At 40.3% G+C, this 18,713-nt stretch overlaps 1 protein-coding gene and 1 non-coding gene across 3 annotated transcripts in view; one reads left to right on the top strand and one right to left on the bottom strand.

Annotated features, from left to right (window-relative positions):
- The window catches only part of Papss2 (3'-phosphoadenosine 5'-phosphosulfate synthase 2), a 76,732-nt gene that overhangs the window by 22,504 nt on the left and 35,515 nt on the right, over positions 1–18,713 (bottom strand). For both annotated transcript variants that reach the window (XM_070021122.1, XM_070021124.1), the window contains exons 2-7: positions 10,872–10,989; positions 7,952–8,187; positions 6,386–6,524; positions 5,510–5,628; positions 5,201–5,314; positions 1,520–1,631 (exon numbers count right to left, since the gene is read on the bottom strand). In XM_070021122.1, coding sequence (XP_069877223.1) covers positions 1,520–1,631; positions 5,201–5,314; positions 5,510–5,628; positions 6,386–6,524; positions 7,952–8,187; positions 10,872–10,989 — 838 coding nt within the window. The remainder of the gene's footprint in view (positions 1–1,519; positions 1,632–5,200; positions 5,315–5,509; positions 5,629–6,385; positions 6,525–7,951; positions 8,188–10,871; positions 10,990–18,713) is intronic.
- LOC138826248 (small nucleolar RNA SNORA69) lies at positions 12,266–12,402 on the top strand. The gene has a single exon (XR_011371604.1). It is a non-coding gene; the product is annotated as a small nucleolar RNA SNORA69 (small nucleolar RNA).

Below are 18,713 nucleotides of genomic sequence, written 5' to 3'. Positions count from 1 at the left end.
ACCATGGACCACTTCATCCACTGGCCCATAGTGTGAGTTTGGACATGCATATAGTCAACCTCTTGTATGTAGGTGGCTGTTAAGTTCAGGAACAGTTGTGTTCAGCATGTGTTGAAATTAAGACATCAGGTTAATGTCACATTTCCTTGTCTAGACATCTGCCTTCTAGATTCGATTGGAAAGGACATGAGGGGAGCAACCCCAGCATAGACAAAGTACCAGGTCAGGAGTCAGAAGATGTTGGAGACTCTGGATTCTGGTCTATGATCTCATTTACAAATGGTATGAACTTGAGCAAGTCACTTAACCTGAGTTCAGCTTATCTCATCTGTAAAGTGGATAACAGTGGTCAGTTTACAGAGCTTTTGTAGGGATGAAATGAAATAATACCCGAGAAAGTGCTTTGAGGGGAGTGTAGTTGAGGAGATGGGAGGGAAGGGATGGTAGGGGAAAAACAAAGGAGGAGACAACAATGCTCAATAGGAAATGTACTCATTACCTTGCTCATGTAACTGTAACCCCTCTGTTCAGAATTTTTACAATAAAAACATAAAATAAAATAAAAAAGTAAAGAAACACTGTGCAGCTATGCATTGTTATTATTGTTTCTGTTTCGAGGCAAGCTAGAAATAAAGCATTTGTCTGAAAATGCTTTATTCCAGAATAAATGTTATTTAATCTGAAGAACGAAAGCCTCAAATTGCAGGCAGAGGAGTAATGGGAGAAACATCCCCCTTGACTATCCTACTGACTCGATGCCCCATTCCCCAGGTAGAGGCCAATCTGATCTTTCTTCCTTAAAGGTCTGAAGCCTTATTCAGAATTATTATAAATCCTAGTGACTCAACCCCTATTGCTTCCCCACTTGATGGCCATGGCCCAACGTCATGAAATAGATAAGCTGTATTTGAAAAGTTCAGACAGTTTTAGGAAGAAAACGATCAAAGAAGGGTCCTAAATTCTTGTGTAACATTTCTAATCTTGACTAGATCATTTTTCTAAAAGTCCTTAACCCCTGTGATCAGAATGGGCATCTGTAGGTTTAGAGGGTGAAGCTGTCTTGATATATTCTGAGTGGGTTTAAACGCGGACACCTCAGCACTCACTGAGGAAAGCAGCGGCGGTGACACCACTGGGCAGGAGGGATTGGAGAATGGGAGGTGCCAGGCTAGGCACTCACCCTTGCTGAGTGCACCTTGGCTGGCCCAATGCTGCCATCACTGGGGGATGGTGCTTCTGAACGTTCAAGAAAAGCCAAGAGTAGTTGGGAACACCTTCTTATAACTATGTGTGCAAGTAAAAACTTTAATTATGCATTTCCTTATCTTTAAGTAATCAATAATCTTTTGAGAACAAAAAAAGTTAAAAATGGAAGTTTACATGGGCTAGCATGGAGCTCACATTAATGATTCAAATACTTTCGCAGTAAGAGTGACAAAGAGAAGATGAACAGTTATGCAAATTTCTAGCAAAAGTGTTTTTCCTTAAATAATAGAGTAAGAAACAAGAAGAAACATACCATCTAGAAGTGTATCAAAGTGGATCACCTGCAAGTACTCCTTCTCCCTCATGAAGCCCTTCAGGGGAGTGGCCCAGCCTTCACTGAGAACTTGGACCCACTGCAGGTCCAGCTGCAAAACACAAATAGTAGGGAAGATTCCATGAACCCTGGTTCTCAGGCATTGATCCAGCCCCAGGGCACTCCTTCCTTATTCAGGTAACAGGGGCATGAAGCAGACCTTTTATGGGAATATAACCTGTTTCTACAGGTTATTCTGGCCTATAACCTAAAAGCCAGACTGATGTGAGTATAGAACTTTCCTATGGAAGAGGGGTAAAACCATGCCAAATTGAGAGATGATTTATTTGAACATATTAGGCTATAACTAGCCTCACAATGTGAAGTGGAATGGAAATTTTACTGTTCATTTTTTTCCCCACACAAATTCTGGTTTGACTCTGTGTTTTGTTTTGTTTTTCTCTGGATGACCTTACTGATTGAATTGATCAAGCAACTGACTGTAAGAAAAATTCCAAAAGTATTAGCATGATACTTATTGAAAGTCCTTCAAGGTCTGGCCCCTCAGGGTGACTCATGGAAGGACTTCTTTCCCCAAATTGGTACCTGTTTGCCAACAATACTAATAAGCGATGTGTAGTCTACACACACAGGCTTTCAGGCTTGTGTTTCATCCATTGGCCTATTGATAGGCCATTGACCTATTCAACCTTTACACCCCAGCCCATGGATCATTACTGGAAAACCTCTCCTGTCATCCCTGTGACCTAATCAATTCATTACTAGATTTTTGAAGTTTTCCACCTCTCAGACCAATTTGTTACAGGAATTCTCAATATTGCATTGTAATTATTATGTGTTTACTTATTTGCCTAGAGTGTTAGGGTGCTTAGGATTTATTTATTTATAGGTCAGGGGATCCATTGACAGATAAGTTGTCTATGACTTACTAGAGTATGGGATCCGCATGAGCTGAAGCAAGTTCCCTATTTACCTTGCCCCTTATCAAATTTCCAGAGTTTTAAAGAATAATAAAAAGGTATCAATAAAGACTTGATCTTGTATGAAGCAATTCATGCTAACCATAAGAAGTTCATATGCATAGCAGTTGCCTGGGATTGCAGCTTAGAGCTTCTAGGTAAAATCAGTGCAGCTTTTTCCTCAGACGGACTCCCTGACCAAGGAAAAGTATGCTTTGAAGGGAGAAAAGACTGAGGCATTCACATCACTTTAGATCAAGGCAGCTATTTGTGTGCTTCAAATTTCTTCTTTTTTTCTCATTGTTTAAAGAATACTTATATTGGGGCATAATAAATTATACAAGTCTCTAGGCATTCACACACAGTGAGACTAAAGGAGGACACTCTTAGGAGAGGAACAGAAAGGCACAATGCCTGTGTGCATCTGATTATACAAAATAATATTTATGGAAATGAACTCCAGGAAATGGAAACAGGAGTTTTTTTCTTTTTTTTGCTGTTTCTGTTTTCTTTGCTTTTTGTTCTGTTTGATCATTAATTTGTCTTTGGGAGTGTAATGGAAGACGCAGAAATGGAGGGACAAAGGGTTAACAAATGCAGCAGTGATACTCACTGGACACTAGGTTAAACATGAACTATACAAGCTAGTGGTGGGAATTGCAGGGGAAAACTGGGAATGAGCAAGGGAAGGGGTGACATTGTCAAAAAAGAAATGCACTCTTTACTTGACTTATGTAACTGTAACCCCTCTGCACAACACCTTTTTTTTTTTTTTTGGGTCCGGTCGTGGGGCCTGAACTCTGGGCCTGGGCGCTGTCCCTCAGCTCTTCAGCTCAAGGCTAGCGCTCTACCACTTGAGCCACAGCACCACTTCCGGCTTTTTTCTTTTTGCTTATGTGGTGCTGAGGAATCGAACCCAGGGCCTCAGGCATGCAAGGCAAGTGCTGTACCACTGAGCCATCTTCCCAGCCCCAACAACACCTTTATAATAACAATAAAAAATAAAAAAATGCCGAAATTGGTTTCTGTTATCTAATTTATGCAAACAAAACCTTACATTTTTAATACATAATGTATCACTCTTGTGCATATGGGAAAAATGTTTAGTGTTTCTAGACTAGTAAGGTTATTAATTTCTGTACATTCTCAACTCAATACAGTTGTCCGGGATACTTTTTTTCCAAAACTGATAGCATAGCTAATGTTTCAAAAAATCCAAATTGTATATAGGTATAAATATTTATAGTTATATAAAAGACCAATATTGGCAGTATCAAAAGACATTTGCCTTCTGGACAAAGGTATCTCAATCACTGCCAACTAATAATTATTAAATAGAGTGAAAACAGGAGTTATACCATGGGGGAAGAACATACAAGAGAAATAAAAAAATCTCATAGTACATTTTAAATACGTTAAAAACAATAGCAAGAAAGAAAAAACAAGTTGTGTCTCTATCTTGGGGTTCATTTCACTTAACATCATCTTATATGGTCATATGTACATAGCTTTTGACTTTTTCTGCTTGTCCTAAACTTATACTAGTTATTGCAAATAAGGGAAACTATAGGACCTATGTTTCTTTGGGCCTGGCTTACTTCACTTAATATAATTTTTCCAAGTCTTACCATTTCCTAACAAATTTGACATTGGTGCCCTGAATCTTTTACATACATTTTTCTAATTTGGGGAGGGGAAGGGAAACAACAAAATGCTGAAACAAGGATACAGGTTGACCTATTGTCACAATGACATTTACAAGACACTATGTTGAAAATGAACTTTACAACTTGGTGGGGGGAGTTGGGGAGGTGGGGAGGGAAGGGATGGTAGGGGAAAAACAAAAGAGGAGGTAACAAAGCTCGATAGAAAATGTACTTATTACCTTACTCGTGTAACTGTAACACTGTATGCTATTTTTTAACATAAAAACATAAAAAAATTATTACCCTTCCCTGCAGTACAGTGACATCTGTGTAAACTGTCCTCTGCAAACATAGAGGTTACTTTCCAAGTCTGCCTCCATTCATGGCACTTATCAGCTACTTTGTGGCAAGTCTTGGGGAGAGATTTGTTCAGAGGAGACATGAGAAAAAAAAATGGGCAGAAGCTGGGCACCGGTGGCTCACACCTGTAATCCTAGCTACCCGAGGCTGAGATCTGAGGATCACAGTCCAAAGCCAGCCCAGGACGGAAAGTTCCTGAGACTCTTACCTCCAATAAACCACTAGAAAACAGGAAGTGGTGCTGTGGCTCAAGTGGTAGAGTGCTAGCCTTGAGCTGAAGAGCGCAGGGATAGTGCCCAGGCCCAGCGTTCAAGCCCAACAACTGACCAAAAAAATAAAAGGGGGCAGAAATAAAGTGACTTAGACACTCCCTATATGGCTCTCATACATCCCTTCCTTATTATCAAGAGTTTGTTGGACTGGTAATGTGGCTTAGTGGTAGAGTGCTTGCCTAGTATGCATGAAACCCTGGGTTCGATTCCTCAGTACCACATAAACACAAAAAGCTGGAAGTGGCACTGTGGCTCAAGTGGTAGAGTGCTAGCCTTGAACAAAAGAAGCTCAGAGACAGTGCCCAGATCCAGAGTTCAAGCACCAGGACTGGCAAAAAAAAAAAAAAAAAAGAAGAAGAGTTTGTAACTGGATTATGACTGACATGAAGCCTGATTCTCCTCTAACAGCCTGTGCCCTCTTACCTTGGTGATTGACAATGATGGCAGAGTCTCAGCCTCAGCTCGGACATGGTCAAGTTTGTTTTCTGGCACAAAGAGTTCGTGGATGCCTTTGATTATCGTATGGGGTACAATGTTCTGAAATCGACAACAATTGTAAGTGACAAGTGTAAAAAGAATGCTTTAATAAAAAAGGACAGATTATCTTTCATGGCTTCATTTAGTTAAAAAATAAAAAGAAAGGCTGGGGAAGAGCCCCTCAAGTGAGAGAGTAGTGTCTGCCTTGCAAGTGAGAGTCAATGAAGGTTAAGTAAGGGACAGCCAGGCCCTCACCTGCTCCTGGAGAAGCTCCACCACCTGTTGGACACAGTCACTCACTGAAGACAAGTTGGTTTTAAGGACACACTCAGGAGTTTCAGGTTTCTCATAATCAGAATCAATACCTGTAAATCCTGCAAGGTATTAACTGATAAATCACCTGCATACCAACAGAATCATTTTTTTAATCAATAAGATATAACACATGTTGGGATAATGTGTTAAACTAAGAATTTGTATCATGACAAAAAAGGTCAACAGCCATCCTTGACTTCTTGCCATATGTAAGAAAATTTACGACTTAATTTTTAATAAAGTCCTAAGTTAAGAATAACATCTGGGGCTGGGAAGGTGGCTCAGTGGTAGAGCGCTTGCCTTGCATGCATGAGGCCCTGGGTTCGATTCCTCAGCACCACATAAGCAAAAAGAAAAAAGCCGGAAGTGGCACTGTGGCTCAAATGGTAGAGTGCTAGCCTTGAGCTGAAGAGCTGAGGGACAGCACCCAGGCCCAGAGTTCAGGCCCACGACTGGACCCCCCAAAAAAAAAGAATAACATCGGGCAAAGGCTGATACCTCTACAACCGATTCACATCAAAAAGGAAAGAAGAATAAACTGAACAGCCCTCCCTATCTCAATGTACTTATCCATTCTCCTTCGCTGAACTTTACTGCTCATGGTTGAGCTAACAGTTCCTAAGAGATTTTTCAGAACCACATTTTAACAAGCCTTGAGCATACTGAACATATTACAATTTGGTAACAAGTTGTATACTTTATATGCAATTTTGGAAAACAGAGTTTGGAACTTCTAGCAGACTTCTGAGGACAGAATAGGAAGATCAGCAGGCTCAGAAAGTTAACTGTAAGAGGTGAAGTAGCTGCTTCACATACCTTTAATCTCCCCAGCTCTGGCCCGTTTGTAAAGGCCTTTTACATCTCGGCTTTCACAAATATTGAGAGGCGCATCTACAAATATTTCAAAGAATGGCAGTCCTGCTGATTCGTGGATTTTGCGGGCGTTCTCACGATCCTGAAAAATGGTATGTTGAAGAATGTAAAAAAGAGGTTTGCTATGGTTTGAAGGTCTCTGGATCCTTTTTTTTTTTTTTTTTTTTTTTTGGTAGGTTGTGGGGCTTGATATAAGGGGCCTGGGTGCTGTCCCTGAGCTTTTTTTGCTAAAGGCTAGCCCTCTACCCCTTTGAGCCACAGAACCACTTCTGGTTTTTTGAACAGTTAATTGGAGATAAGTCTCATGGGAACTTTTCTGCCCCTGCTGGCAGATCTCAGCCTCCTGAGGAGTTAGGATCAGGTGTGAGCCACCAGCGCAGGGCCTGACCCCCAAATTTTATGTGTTGAAAACAGTTTTCAAATGTGTCTGTTGATGGGTTTTGGAGGTAGAACTTTTAGGAAATAATTAAAACTAGATATGGTCATCAGGATGGAGTATCCAAGAGGGAGGCTCAGGTGGGAGGATCATTTGAATCCAGGGGTTGGAGGCCAGTGTAGGTAACTAACAAAACCCTGTCTGGGGCATGGGAGGATTACTGAGCTCCACCTTTGCACTGTTTTGTCATAGGATGCCCCCTGACACATCATAAGGCAGCAAGGAGCCCTCAGATTCTAGCACCATGCTCTCCAGCCTCCTAGTCCCCCAGATTATAAACCGAATAAGCCCCTCTGCTATATAAAATCACTCTGTCTGTAATATTTTAAAACAAAAGTGGATCAAAACAAAATTTTATAATGAAACAGTTCATGACAAAACCTTGTGTGCTTTGGTGCTTGACATCCTCGAGACTTGTGCTCTTATAAAGTCCAGAAATATCCCTTTGATAAACACAACTGTCAGAAAGACTACTATACTGGTGGCATGCGAAGATTTCTTTCTAAGGATATGTTCAAAGCACATTACACATTATTTGTAGCTCCCAGCAGCTTCCTGATATGAAAAAAAACAGTGACAGTGATGTCCACATTACGCACACATAACCTGTGTGTTTCGCAAGGTAAACAGTCTTGTTCAGGCAAGTGAAATTCTAGAGGTTTTGAGGTTTTGTTAGAATTTGTTCTTTCAACTCTGAAAAAAGCCCTTTGAAACTGTGAAAGCGTTTATGTTAACTGAGGCCATGGCATCTGGAATGTAGGAATTCTCTATAACCAACAAAGTAAAAGTAGTAAACAGTGGAATTAAGGGAGCCTGTGTGTGTGTGTGTGTGTGTGTGTGTGTGTGTGTGTGTGTGTGTGTGTGTGTGTGTGTGTGTGTGTGTGTGTGTGTGTGTGTGTGTGTGTGTGTGTGTGTGTGTGTGTGTGTGTGTGTGTGTGTGTGTGTGTGTGTGTGTGTGTGTGTGTAGTAGGGGCCTCCTTTGGTAGTTCCTTTCAACCCACTGTACTCTGTGCTCAGCACTTGGAGGACATTTGCACTATGAACATATGATGCTCAATGACAAATCTTTTTACCTTTGCAAATGGAGAAATGAAGCTGGTAATGCAGACCAGACCAGCATCAGCAAACAGCTTGGCCACCTCGGCAATCCGTCGAATATTTTCTTCTCGGTCCCCAGAAGAGAATCCAAGATTTTTATTAAGGCCATGACGGACATTGTCTCCATCCAAGGAATAACAAGGAATGGCATGGGAAACGAGGTACTCTTCCAGAGCAAAACTTATTGTTGTTTTTCCAGCACCAGAGAGACCTGTCCAGAACCGGTAAGACAGACTGGGGTGATTCCAATTGTTTATGATGATATATTGTGAACTAATCTGTCCTTTGAATGTATCTAAACCCTCATTGCATTTCTCTGATGGATCATAAATCAAATTCAAAACAGTAGAGTTCATAGCAAGCCAAGTTCTTTTGTTTATTTCTAATTTTGAAATGAGAGCTTGCTCCCTCTTAGGATTATAATCTTTCAAAACAAGTGTGGTTTATAAATAGGGAGATCTAGGGGCTACATATGATTTTTTGTGTGTTCTATTTTGCCTGCAGAGCATAGTAAATATCAGAGTTGTTTATTCAAATCTAGATTTCTGATAATGGTGGTCTCATCTTCTCAGATGGTTGCAAGTAGGCTTTGTGGAGGGAGACACAAAGCCCAAGAGAATGCCAAACCCACTTCCCTGCCACATGCCACCAAGCAACCATCTGACCTCAATGCTCACACACTATTTTTTGGCTTCAAGCTATCTCCAGAGTGACTCTCAACATAGGAATGAAGAGAGTCATACTAACCTTGGTATGGAGACCTCTTAGGAATAATCATACTCTTAGGACTAACACTTCTTGAAGGTCTTTATATGAGAATAGAGTTACCATGAGCAGTCCATCACACTGTCAAAGCACAAGTTGGAACACAGGGTAATTTCTAGATGAGGGAGAACACTGTGAAAAAAGAAATACAGCCTACCAAACACACTTAAGAGCTGACATTTGAGCCACTTTGAGGACAAGCACTATACAACTTCATTTGCCCTAGAGAATTCTGAACCTGAAGAATAGCCCATGATGCCAAGCCACTGTCAGACAGCATTCAACATATGATTGGAAAAGGTGGAAAGGAATTTTTTAAAAAATTACAAAAAAAGCTGGGCTCCAATGGCTTACTCCTGTAGACCGAGCTACTCAGGAGGCTGAGATCCAAGGATCACAGGAAACAGAAGTCTCAGGAAATGTATTTAACGAAATTGTTGATATATTTATTTTAACTTATTAGGGTAATACTACATTTACTGAGAATTTTACTATGGGCAAAGCACAATGCTACGTATATTGGTAATTTATTGCAATTAGTTCTCCTATACTTCCATAAGACAGGTGCTGATCTGTATGCTTATTTTACAAATAAAGAAAGAGGCTTAGGAAGGAGAATTGTTTTTCAAAGTCATAGGCAGAGCTGGAGCTCAAATCTCAGTCTCTGGATCTAAAGTATTTAGTTTCTTCTAGTCTGTCTGTTTAATAGCCTAATCTCTAAAACCTAAGAATAAAATAATAATTGGGGAAAAGGTGATATTTTTAAATAGTAAAAGAAAATCACAGCAGGAATATACCTTTATAGTTTTTCCTTCTCCTAAGTGTTTTTTTTTTTTTTTTTTCTGTTTTCCAGTGAGGATCACATCAGAGAAACTAGAATTTATCAGTATGTCCCATACAAAAGCTGTCATCACTAGTAAGGCAAACATATGACAGGAAGGAAATTTCTGGAATACAGATGTAGGTACTACTACGCATTGAGTCTCTTGGAGAGAGTTGGGGTAAAACTCTCAGGAATTGTGACAAGAAGGTACTATGTATTTGATCAAAGTAGCTCAGTATCCTTGACTGTCCAGAAGATGGAGAACGTTGTTTGGATGCAGGGTCCACGTGTAAGTGAAACCAGGAACCCAAAGGCACTAAGCAAACAGCTGAAAATACAAGAAGACTAAGGCTAATTTGGACAGGAACAGAAAAGAAAAAAATAACAAACCACCTCAGAATAACAAGAAAAGGTGCAAGGCAGGTCCCGCCCTGCCTTAGCTTTAGAATTTATCCTCAGGTTAGAATCTATTTGCCTTTGTGAGCAGAAAACAGCACCTACACTGATTTCAGATGCTGGATAAACATACTCTTCATCTACACTCATTCCTATACAATGCGTCTATACAATGAACTTGGCTTTTCCTTTTGAGTCGAGGCCTGTGCTTGACTCATTCCCAGGAAACACTTTTTGAACTGGTACTCAGTGTTAGGATTCTCAGGCATTAATTTCAGTTGTCAATAATTCTTAACTTTGACATTCTGTGGTTACAAAAACACAAGAAAAGAGAGGCTTAATGGGTTACCTAGTGGAGGCAAGTTATTTTTACAAGTAAAGGACAATTATCGGCCAAGTGGATTTTTCCATCCTTGTCCATATTCTAGCTCTTCTTTATAGAGTCTTAGATTTGTGTATAGTAAAGGAAACAGTTCTCTAGAGTGTCAAACATTAAAACACATGAGAATATCTGTCTGTAAAATCTAAAATCTTGGTTACCCATGCCTTGGTATCCAATTGCTTGGTGTCCAGTTTAGGAAAGGCCCATTCATAACTGCCAGTGAATGCATTTAGTGATGAGCATAAAGATTCCTGAGTTCCTTAGAGCTAAAAGAGAATGGCTCTATCACATCCCATCAAAAAGGAGAAATTGACCCCTACAGACTTCTTTCAACTTGATAAAACTTTATTGTTCAATGATGGGAGAATTAAGACTAACATTTCGGCTTCCTATGGCAGCAAGCTTTTAGCTTCCTTCAAAGTTAAATTAAACATGTATCATGTGAATATGGTACACTAATTTTCTTAAACTGTGTAACACCCTCAATAAATAAAAATATAGATATGTTGATAGATATACAGGTCGATACCTGTCAGCCACACGGTACATCCTCGAAATCCACCCCTTGTTCCAACCACCTGCCCTCTCTTATTCCTGCTCACATGGTGGGCTTGATAGACCACATTGGTGGATTTTTGCTGATTGTCCTGTAAAACAAGACAAGATCAAGAACAGTGTTTGATTACTAAAATGCAAAATATTCACAGGAACAATATAAATCCATTTTAATATTTTAATTTCAAAGCTGGTATATGTAACAGCTTGCATGAAATGGTTTACAAAAAGACACCCTTATCTTTCCTAAGACACTTTTTCTTTTATTTCTATAGATTATGCTATGCCATTAGTTACATATACATATATATATAATGTGTGTACATGTACCTATTTTCTTCATTCCATTCATTCTTCTTAATGCAATTCATGAGAATTGTTTCTTTCCACAAAATAATTGTTTTTAAGTTACTGACTAACATCTTGTCAATTCATGCACTACAATCAGCTAAATACCTAATAAAATTAGAATGCAATGATACCTTACATACACAGTCTCTCCCCCAACTATCTCCTTTCTATGATGGTCAGACAGAGTTCCAGATATTAATTTTGCTACTTTAAAAAACAAATGCCATGCTAGAGCATCTATCATGATCCTTTGAGATTATAATTCAAGTAAGACTATTTTGATGCTATAGAATAGTTGTCATTCCATAACATGTTAAGTCATTTTAAGTTAGGGTAGAATGTTTGTTTTCTATTAACGCAAGCCCAATAGGCTTGAAGGTAACCAATTCAAATACTCCAGGAGTAGAGGGACGGCTAGGGTAGCATCTTCATTTTTCTGGAGCTAGGGATACACTGAAGTGACAGTATAAATGGCTCAGGTCAGTTGTGTCCCTGTGGCTCCTACCCAGACAGCAGCAACTTAGTGAAAGTTTAGTCCCTAAGAACTCAGGTGACTTCCTCGTAAGAACTAACCTCTGCTCCCACTTTCCCCAGGTTTCATCTTTCATAAGCCTAGGCAGAAATAAAAAGGTACCACATATGATAGTTGAGAGGTTTAATTCAAATGTCTATATTTTGGTTTTAATAAAATCAGCCTAATATGGTAAAATAAGACTACATAATCTCAGTTCTAAGCTCTGACTAGCAGATCTATGTCTCAAGTATTTTTTTGTTTTTTGTTTTTTTTTGGTCCAGTCGTGGGGCCTGAACTCTGGGCGTGTCCCTCAGCTCTTCAGCTCAAGGCTAGCACTTTACCACTTGAGCCACAGTGCCACTTCCGGCTTTTTTCTTATATAGTGCTGAGGAATCGAAACCAGGGCCTCGTGCATGCAAGGCAAGCACTCTACCACTGAGCCACTTTCCCAGCCCTCAAGAATTTTTTAAATGTAAAATAAGCCAATAAAACAGTTTAGGTTGAAAGCAGGTTGCAATTATAGTACTTCCTTCATCTTGTGGAAGTATTGCCATTATCCTACTGAAAGAAAAAACATGTTGATTGTTTCTGAATTTTGCCTTTCTGAAGGTAAAATCATAACAGCTTGACATGGACATTTAGCAAGAAAAAAACAGTTTAGGTTGCTTTAAAAAAATAACATGACACAAAGGAGAAAATCTATGATGGTGGTTAAACAAACAGATTGAGAATCACTTGTACATGGCTGGGTTGTGGTAACTGAGTTTCTAATACACGTCATACAAACTGAGTTTCTAACACACGTCATACATCTGAACCCTCTACATTTCACTTTTGGCTGCTGCCCTGTCCCTAAATGGGCTCTGTTAATCTTCTGTGGGCACCTTGAGATGATTCTATGTGCCATCTTAGTTTAAAGTTATTTCACAGGGCCAGGAGCCAGTGACTCACACCTTAATCTTAGCTACTCAGAAAGCTGAGAGATGAGGATCACAGTTAGAAACCAGACTGGACAGGAAAGGCTGTGAGACTCTTGTCTCCAATTAACCTGCAAGAAGTAGAGCTGTGAATCAAATTGTAGATCATCATTCTTGAGCAAAAAAGCCAAGCAAGAGTGCAAGGCCCTGAGTTCAAGCCCAGTACACACATACAAAAATAAGTCACAGCTCATGAGAAAGAACTACTCTAATAGAGTACTATAGTTTTTATCATTATTTATTTGTGATGGTGGGGATTGAGCCCAGGATCTCATGCATGCCAGGTAAGTGCTCTTTAATTGACCTAACATCAGACAGAGTCTCACTACACAGCCCCAAGCTATCCTCAAGCATTCAACCTTTTCCTCCTCTACCACCTGAGAAGCTGAAATCACAGATGTGTGCCACGTCTGCAGGATTACACCTTAACCATAGTTTTTGTTTGTTTGTTTTTGTTGGTCATGGGGCTTGAACTCTGGGCCTGAGCGCTGTCCCTCAGCTCTTTAGCTCAAGGTTAGTGCTCTACTACTGGAACCACAGCACCACTTCCAGTTTTCTGGTGGTTTATAGGAGATTAGAGTTTCTCGGCCTTTCCTGCCCGGGCTGGCTTTGAACGGTAATCCTCAAATCTCAGACTCCTGAGTAGCTAGAATTACAAACGTGAGCCACCGGTGTCCGGCTAGCCATAGATTTTTATACATTTTTTCTTTTGCTCTGGACATATTTAAGCAAAACAAAATATTTTCAGCTGGTCAGATATTAGGCTGCTTTGGTTCCACAGGATATTTTGCTTCTTATTTATTTCAAAATCATCCTTGATGTTTTGCAAAAGGCAAACGAATTAAATAGAAACAGATGTGTTCTGAACGATATTTGAACTGCAAAGTAGCAGAATAGCCCAAATCGTTTCTTTTCCTACTGAATGCTTTGCACTCCTGTAAAGAACAAGTGTCATTCTAAGCTTTAAAAAGAACATAGTGGTCAGAAAGGAGATTCTCTCTGTTTAAAAAACAAAAACAAAAACCCTCAAATGCAAGTTAGAGGAACAACTGCATGTATTCCCCACAGGCCCCCTCTCCAAGCATACACAGGGGCAACAGTCTCATCAGCACCTTGTCTAATACTGTCACTTAGCAACCAGTGGCCCAGAAACCACAAAGCTGGTGGCATACTTCTATGCTGGGTCCTTCAGAGAAATCTTGCAACATCCTTACTTTTTAGATCTCTTGCCCAGAAAAATCTCCCTCCAGCAAGCCCCGAAGTGGGAGGGCTGTGGGCTCTGTCCAGCAAACACAGCTTTAAAGCTGCTTCACAGCCTTCTTGCTCTGTGACCCCAGGGAGTCATTAAGATCTCTAACCCTCCTTTTCTGAAAAGTGGGCAAAGGATACTTAAACCAGACAGTTACGTTTATAAAGAAACAAATGAAATCCCAGACACACAGTAGTGTTTCTAACCAGTGCTAGGGACCTCTGATCTGGACAAATGCTGGTAGTTTGAGGTCTACAGGATTCAGATTTAGGACGCTGGAGTCTGGAGTTCACTACATTCCAAGTCTGAGGAGATGTGGCTCATGAGCAAATCAGGAAGTGGCTGTTACCTTTCTGTGGGGTGATCAGTTACACACACACACACACACACACACCGTGCCCCCCATCCCCACACACTATATTGCTATTGTTGTTGTTGCTCTGATCAGTAAGGCCCCACCAGGAAGCATCCTAGGCTGAGGTGAACCAGTGTGAAGCCTCCTCATTGTACCCCAAATGTATAGCCTTTACTTGGCTGTCCTGGATTTCTGACACTTGTGTTATCAGAAGGAGGATGGCCTTTGCCTTAGGTTAGCCTCAGGAGATTACCAGAGCCCAGGCCAGGTTACTTAGCCCAAGGTTGCTGCCAGGTATCTGCTGAACCCACCCCTACACCTATTGGTGGTGCAGAAAGAGGTGTGACAGAATACTCTGGGTCTTGGCCCACAAGCTCAACCTTGATTTCATGGTGGGGTGGGGCAGCGCTGGAGCCACGTTTAAGCCAAGAATCAGAGGCAAGAGTGTCATACAAGGGAGTGTCAAGTGTCATGAAAGGTAGAATCCTGAAGAAATGAGAAAGCTACAAACTACAAGTTTGGGTGAGCCTCCCAATGAGCCAATCAGTTTATGCATTTCAATTCTTCCTGCATTCTATTGCTTTCCATATAGTGTACATGAACTCTGCATCTCTGACTCCAAGCCTACCCAGCCCTGTTTGAACTTGTTTGTTGCACTCATTATTATTTCATTGATTAAATGTTCCAACCTTTCTCATTCCTCCATTTCAAAGTCCATTTTCAGAGAGCAGCAACCTTCATTATTGCCCTACCAAGCCTATGGTAGAAACATCACTTTCATATGCAGTATCTTACTGCTCAAAGCCTCTTTGTGCTCCACTTAGAGATCTGAAAAACTACTGTTCGGTAGAAATAGGCCTTAGTTCCTATCTTGAAGGTACAGGACACAGTGGGGTTTATGTCCTGGCCTTCATCCTGCTTCCACAGAACCCCCAGTTCTTAGTCCCAGCTGCATGACTTCGATCTCTCAGTTCCTCAGTGATGTATATTAAGGCTTTTGCTATTATATTAAAATATAATAATTAAAAACTCATTCTTAATTATCATTTTTTAACAGGAGTAGTTCCAAAACATTTTTCCTTTTCAGATTAGTTTCTGGGAATTTGTAACCAAAACACAAGTTACTGAAGGTAAGCAAGTTTTGGGTTTTTAAAAGATTTTTTTTTTTCTGAGCCTGGGCCTTGAACTCGGCCTCAGTGCTGTCCCTAAGTTCCTTTTGCTCAAGGCTAGCACTCTACCATTTGAGCTACAGCACCACTTCCAGCTTTTTCTGTGATTAATTGAAGCTAAGAGTTGCACCAACTTTCCCGCCGAGCCGATCTACTAACTGGGATCCTCAGATCTCAACCTGCTGAGTAGCTAGTATTACAGGCTTGAGCCACCAGCATCTGGCAAAAATTTGTTTTTGTTATGCTTAAATACCTATGTCCAAAGGGTTTCAATTCAACATGTCAAAATATGTGTACAATGAATTTGATCAATGTCACCCCCCAGTAGGTAGAAGTTTCAAGTGAAGAAATGTCACTACATTTTTAAAAATCAGTAATATAGAGCCGGTTTAAATGACTCATGCCTTTAATCCCAGCACTTTAAGAGATGAAGCAGGAGGATCATGAATTCAAGGTCAGCCTGAGATACATAGCAAAAAATCTATGTCAAAAAACTGATGATATATTTTAAAAGGTTTGGAGTGTTGAGTTCTCAAGTGGTAGAGCGCGTGTACAGTCTCATACAAGGTCCTGGGTTCAATCTCTAGTCTAACACACACACACACACACACACAGAGTTATATTTTAGGAAATATAGTTCTAAAGTATTCTTTGTAAAGAAAGATAGTAGATAAAGTAAGCCAACAACTAAGCATGCTAAATTCAATTCTAAGAGTTTAATTTTCACAATGATATATATATTTACTAATTGTGTTAGTCAGCTTTACATTGCCGTGACAGAACACTTGAGACAGTCAACTTCTAAGGAAGAAAGATTTATTTCGGTTTACACGTTAAGAGGCGCCTGTCTATGGTTGTTTGATCCTGTTGCTTTTGGGCTTGGGGTACTCGCCAAACTATACACAGTCCGCCAAAGTAGAAGTACATAATAGAGGAGTCCTATTTATCTCATAGAGGCTAGGAAACAAAGAGTAAGGGGCTGGGGTCCTAATATCCTCTTCGAGGGCAAGGCCTTCAATGATTCATTGTCAGCATATAGCCCTAAAGGCTAGGGACCACGCCTTTAACAGGTCTTTGTGGGATATTTCATATCCGAACAATACACGATGTATCATGCTAACAATACAGCTCTCAGCACCACTCCCTCCAGCTGCAGTTTCCATCTGGTACAGTCCATGGCATAAGGGGACAGCCTTTGTCCCCTGCCCACTTCTGTAGCATGGATGTGTGACTGTCCTGAACTACCCTGCAGGGCAGGAGTTCATGTTTTGTTTCGCTAGAGCTTCGACTCCCACAACAGGTATAGAGCATGTGCCCAAAGGAAAGCTGTCACAGACAGAGCCAAGGCACATGCCACATCAGGATTTTTCTAATCTGCCATGACCCGGTAGGGAGCTCCAAGTTGGCCTGCCCTTCATAACTGACCCAACGGTGATAGGTAATTTCCAATGTAATTATGACAGAGACTTGAAAACTCTAACAGAAGGCATTGTATAACATACCTGACCTGTACTCCTCAAAACTGTTAGAGACAAGGAGAGAAAATATTGTAACCAAAAGGAGCCATAAGGGACACATGACTACTGTAGGATACAATCTTTGGACAAGAAAATATTAGGTAGAAATTAAGGAAATCTGAATAAAGAATGGACTTCAACTGATAACACAAATAATTCTTTTTCACTGTAACAGTGTACCACATTAAAGTTACTAGTAAGGTAAACTGAAGTGTACACTACTAGTAGCTAAACTGTCTAAAATCTGAAGTCTAATTTTTCTATTTTTGAGGGTGGTACTGGGGTTTGAACTCAGGGCCTCACATTTGCTAGGCACATGATCTACCAGTAGAGATCTAGTCTCCCCTTCAACCTTTTTGCTTTTAGTTATTTTTAAAATAAAGTCTCACCTTTTTTGCCAGGGGCCAGTCAGCCTTAGACTTCAATCTTCCAACCTATGCTTCCTGTATAGCTAGGATCACAGACATGTGCCACTATGCCCAGTTTGTTTATTCAGTTGGGGTTGGGGTAGAGGGTCTCACTAGCATTTCTGCCTGGGCTAGCTGCCACCTCCTCCTCCCCCTCCTCTTCCTCCTCCTTCTCTTTCTCCTCCTCCTCGTCCTCCTTCTTCTTTTGGTTGTTGGTCGTGGGCTTGAACTCTGGGTCTGGGCATTGTCCCTGAGCCCTTCAGTTCAAGGCAAGACTCTATCTACCACTTGAGCCATAGCACCACTTCTAATTTTCTGGTGGTTTATTGGAGATAAGAGTCTCATGGACTTTCCTGCTTGGACTGGCTTTGAACCATGATCCTCAGATCTCAAACTCTTGAGTAGGTAGGTTTACAGGCATGAGCCACCAGTGCCCAGCCTGGGCTAGCTTTTAACTGTGATCCTCCTGGTCTCTGTCTTGCAGGTGTGCACCTTGAATCTGATTTCTTAAGTGTAAAATTTTCTAAGATTTAGCAATAAGAAAAACAATGAAAAGCTCAACATTTTACAAACATTTCAGCTTCTGTACTTCTAGATTCTTTTTCCTTCCTGATCATATTTCTTAAAATAACTGACTTCATTATTTTATACCTAATTTAAAGTTGCTTGAAGTTTACATGATAAATATTCCCATAAGTAAACTATGGAGCAAAGAAATCAGAAGGACAAAAACATAAATTGATAAGATGTATATATATGTATATATATAACAAGGTATATATATACACAAATTATATGCTATATAGATAACAAGTTATATGTGTTATATATATATATAACATATAAAACAAGTACTTGTTTTAAAATTAACACATAAAATACTACAAAAATTACTGGGCTAAGAGGGAAAATGAGGGCCAAACTCTCTGTCTAAAAGATTCCCATATTGGACCTTCAACCGAACTTCATCCAGAGACCCTTCATGATTTTCATCTGTTTCCAAGGTTCAAGGAACTATCAGGCTACCTAGGTATCCCAAATCTTCATCTATTCCAAGTCTTTACCTATGCCAATGTCTCTACAAATTATAATCCTCACAACTACTGCAACTCAGCATAACCCTTGTCATCACTGGTGGCTTCTCTTCCTCATCACTAGGCAATGATTCACAATGATCACACATAATCACCCTACCATCAGTCTCCCTTCTTTCAAAGAAAACCAATCTCTAAGTCCTCTTGTCAAATTTAGCCAATGTTTCTCAGACCATCCCTCTG

Source organism: Dipodomys merriami, unplaced genomic scaffold (assembly GCF_024711535.1).
Source record: "Dipodomys merriami isolate MVZ:Mamm:240054 unplaced genomic scaffold, mDipMer1.0.p SCAF_14, whole genome shotgun sequence".
In the NCBI taxonomy this organism is placed as follows: domain Eukaryota; kingdom Metazoa; phylum Chordata; class Mammalia; order Rodentia; family Heteromyidae; genus Dipodomys; species Dipodomys merriami.
The sequence above is the reverse complement of the archived record's forward strand: the minus strand, read 5'-3'. Positions and strand labels throughout refer to the sequence as shown.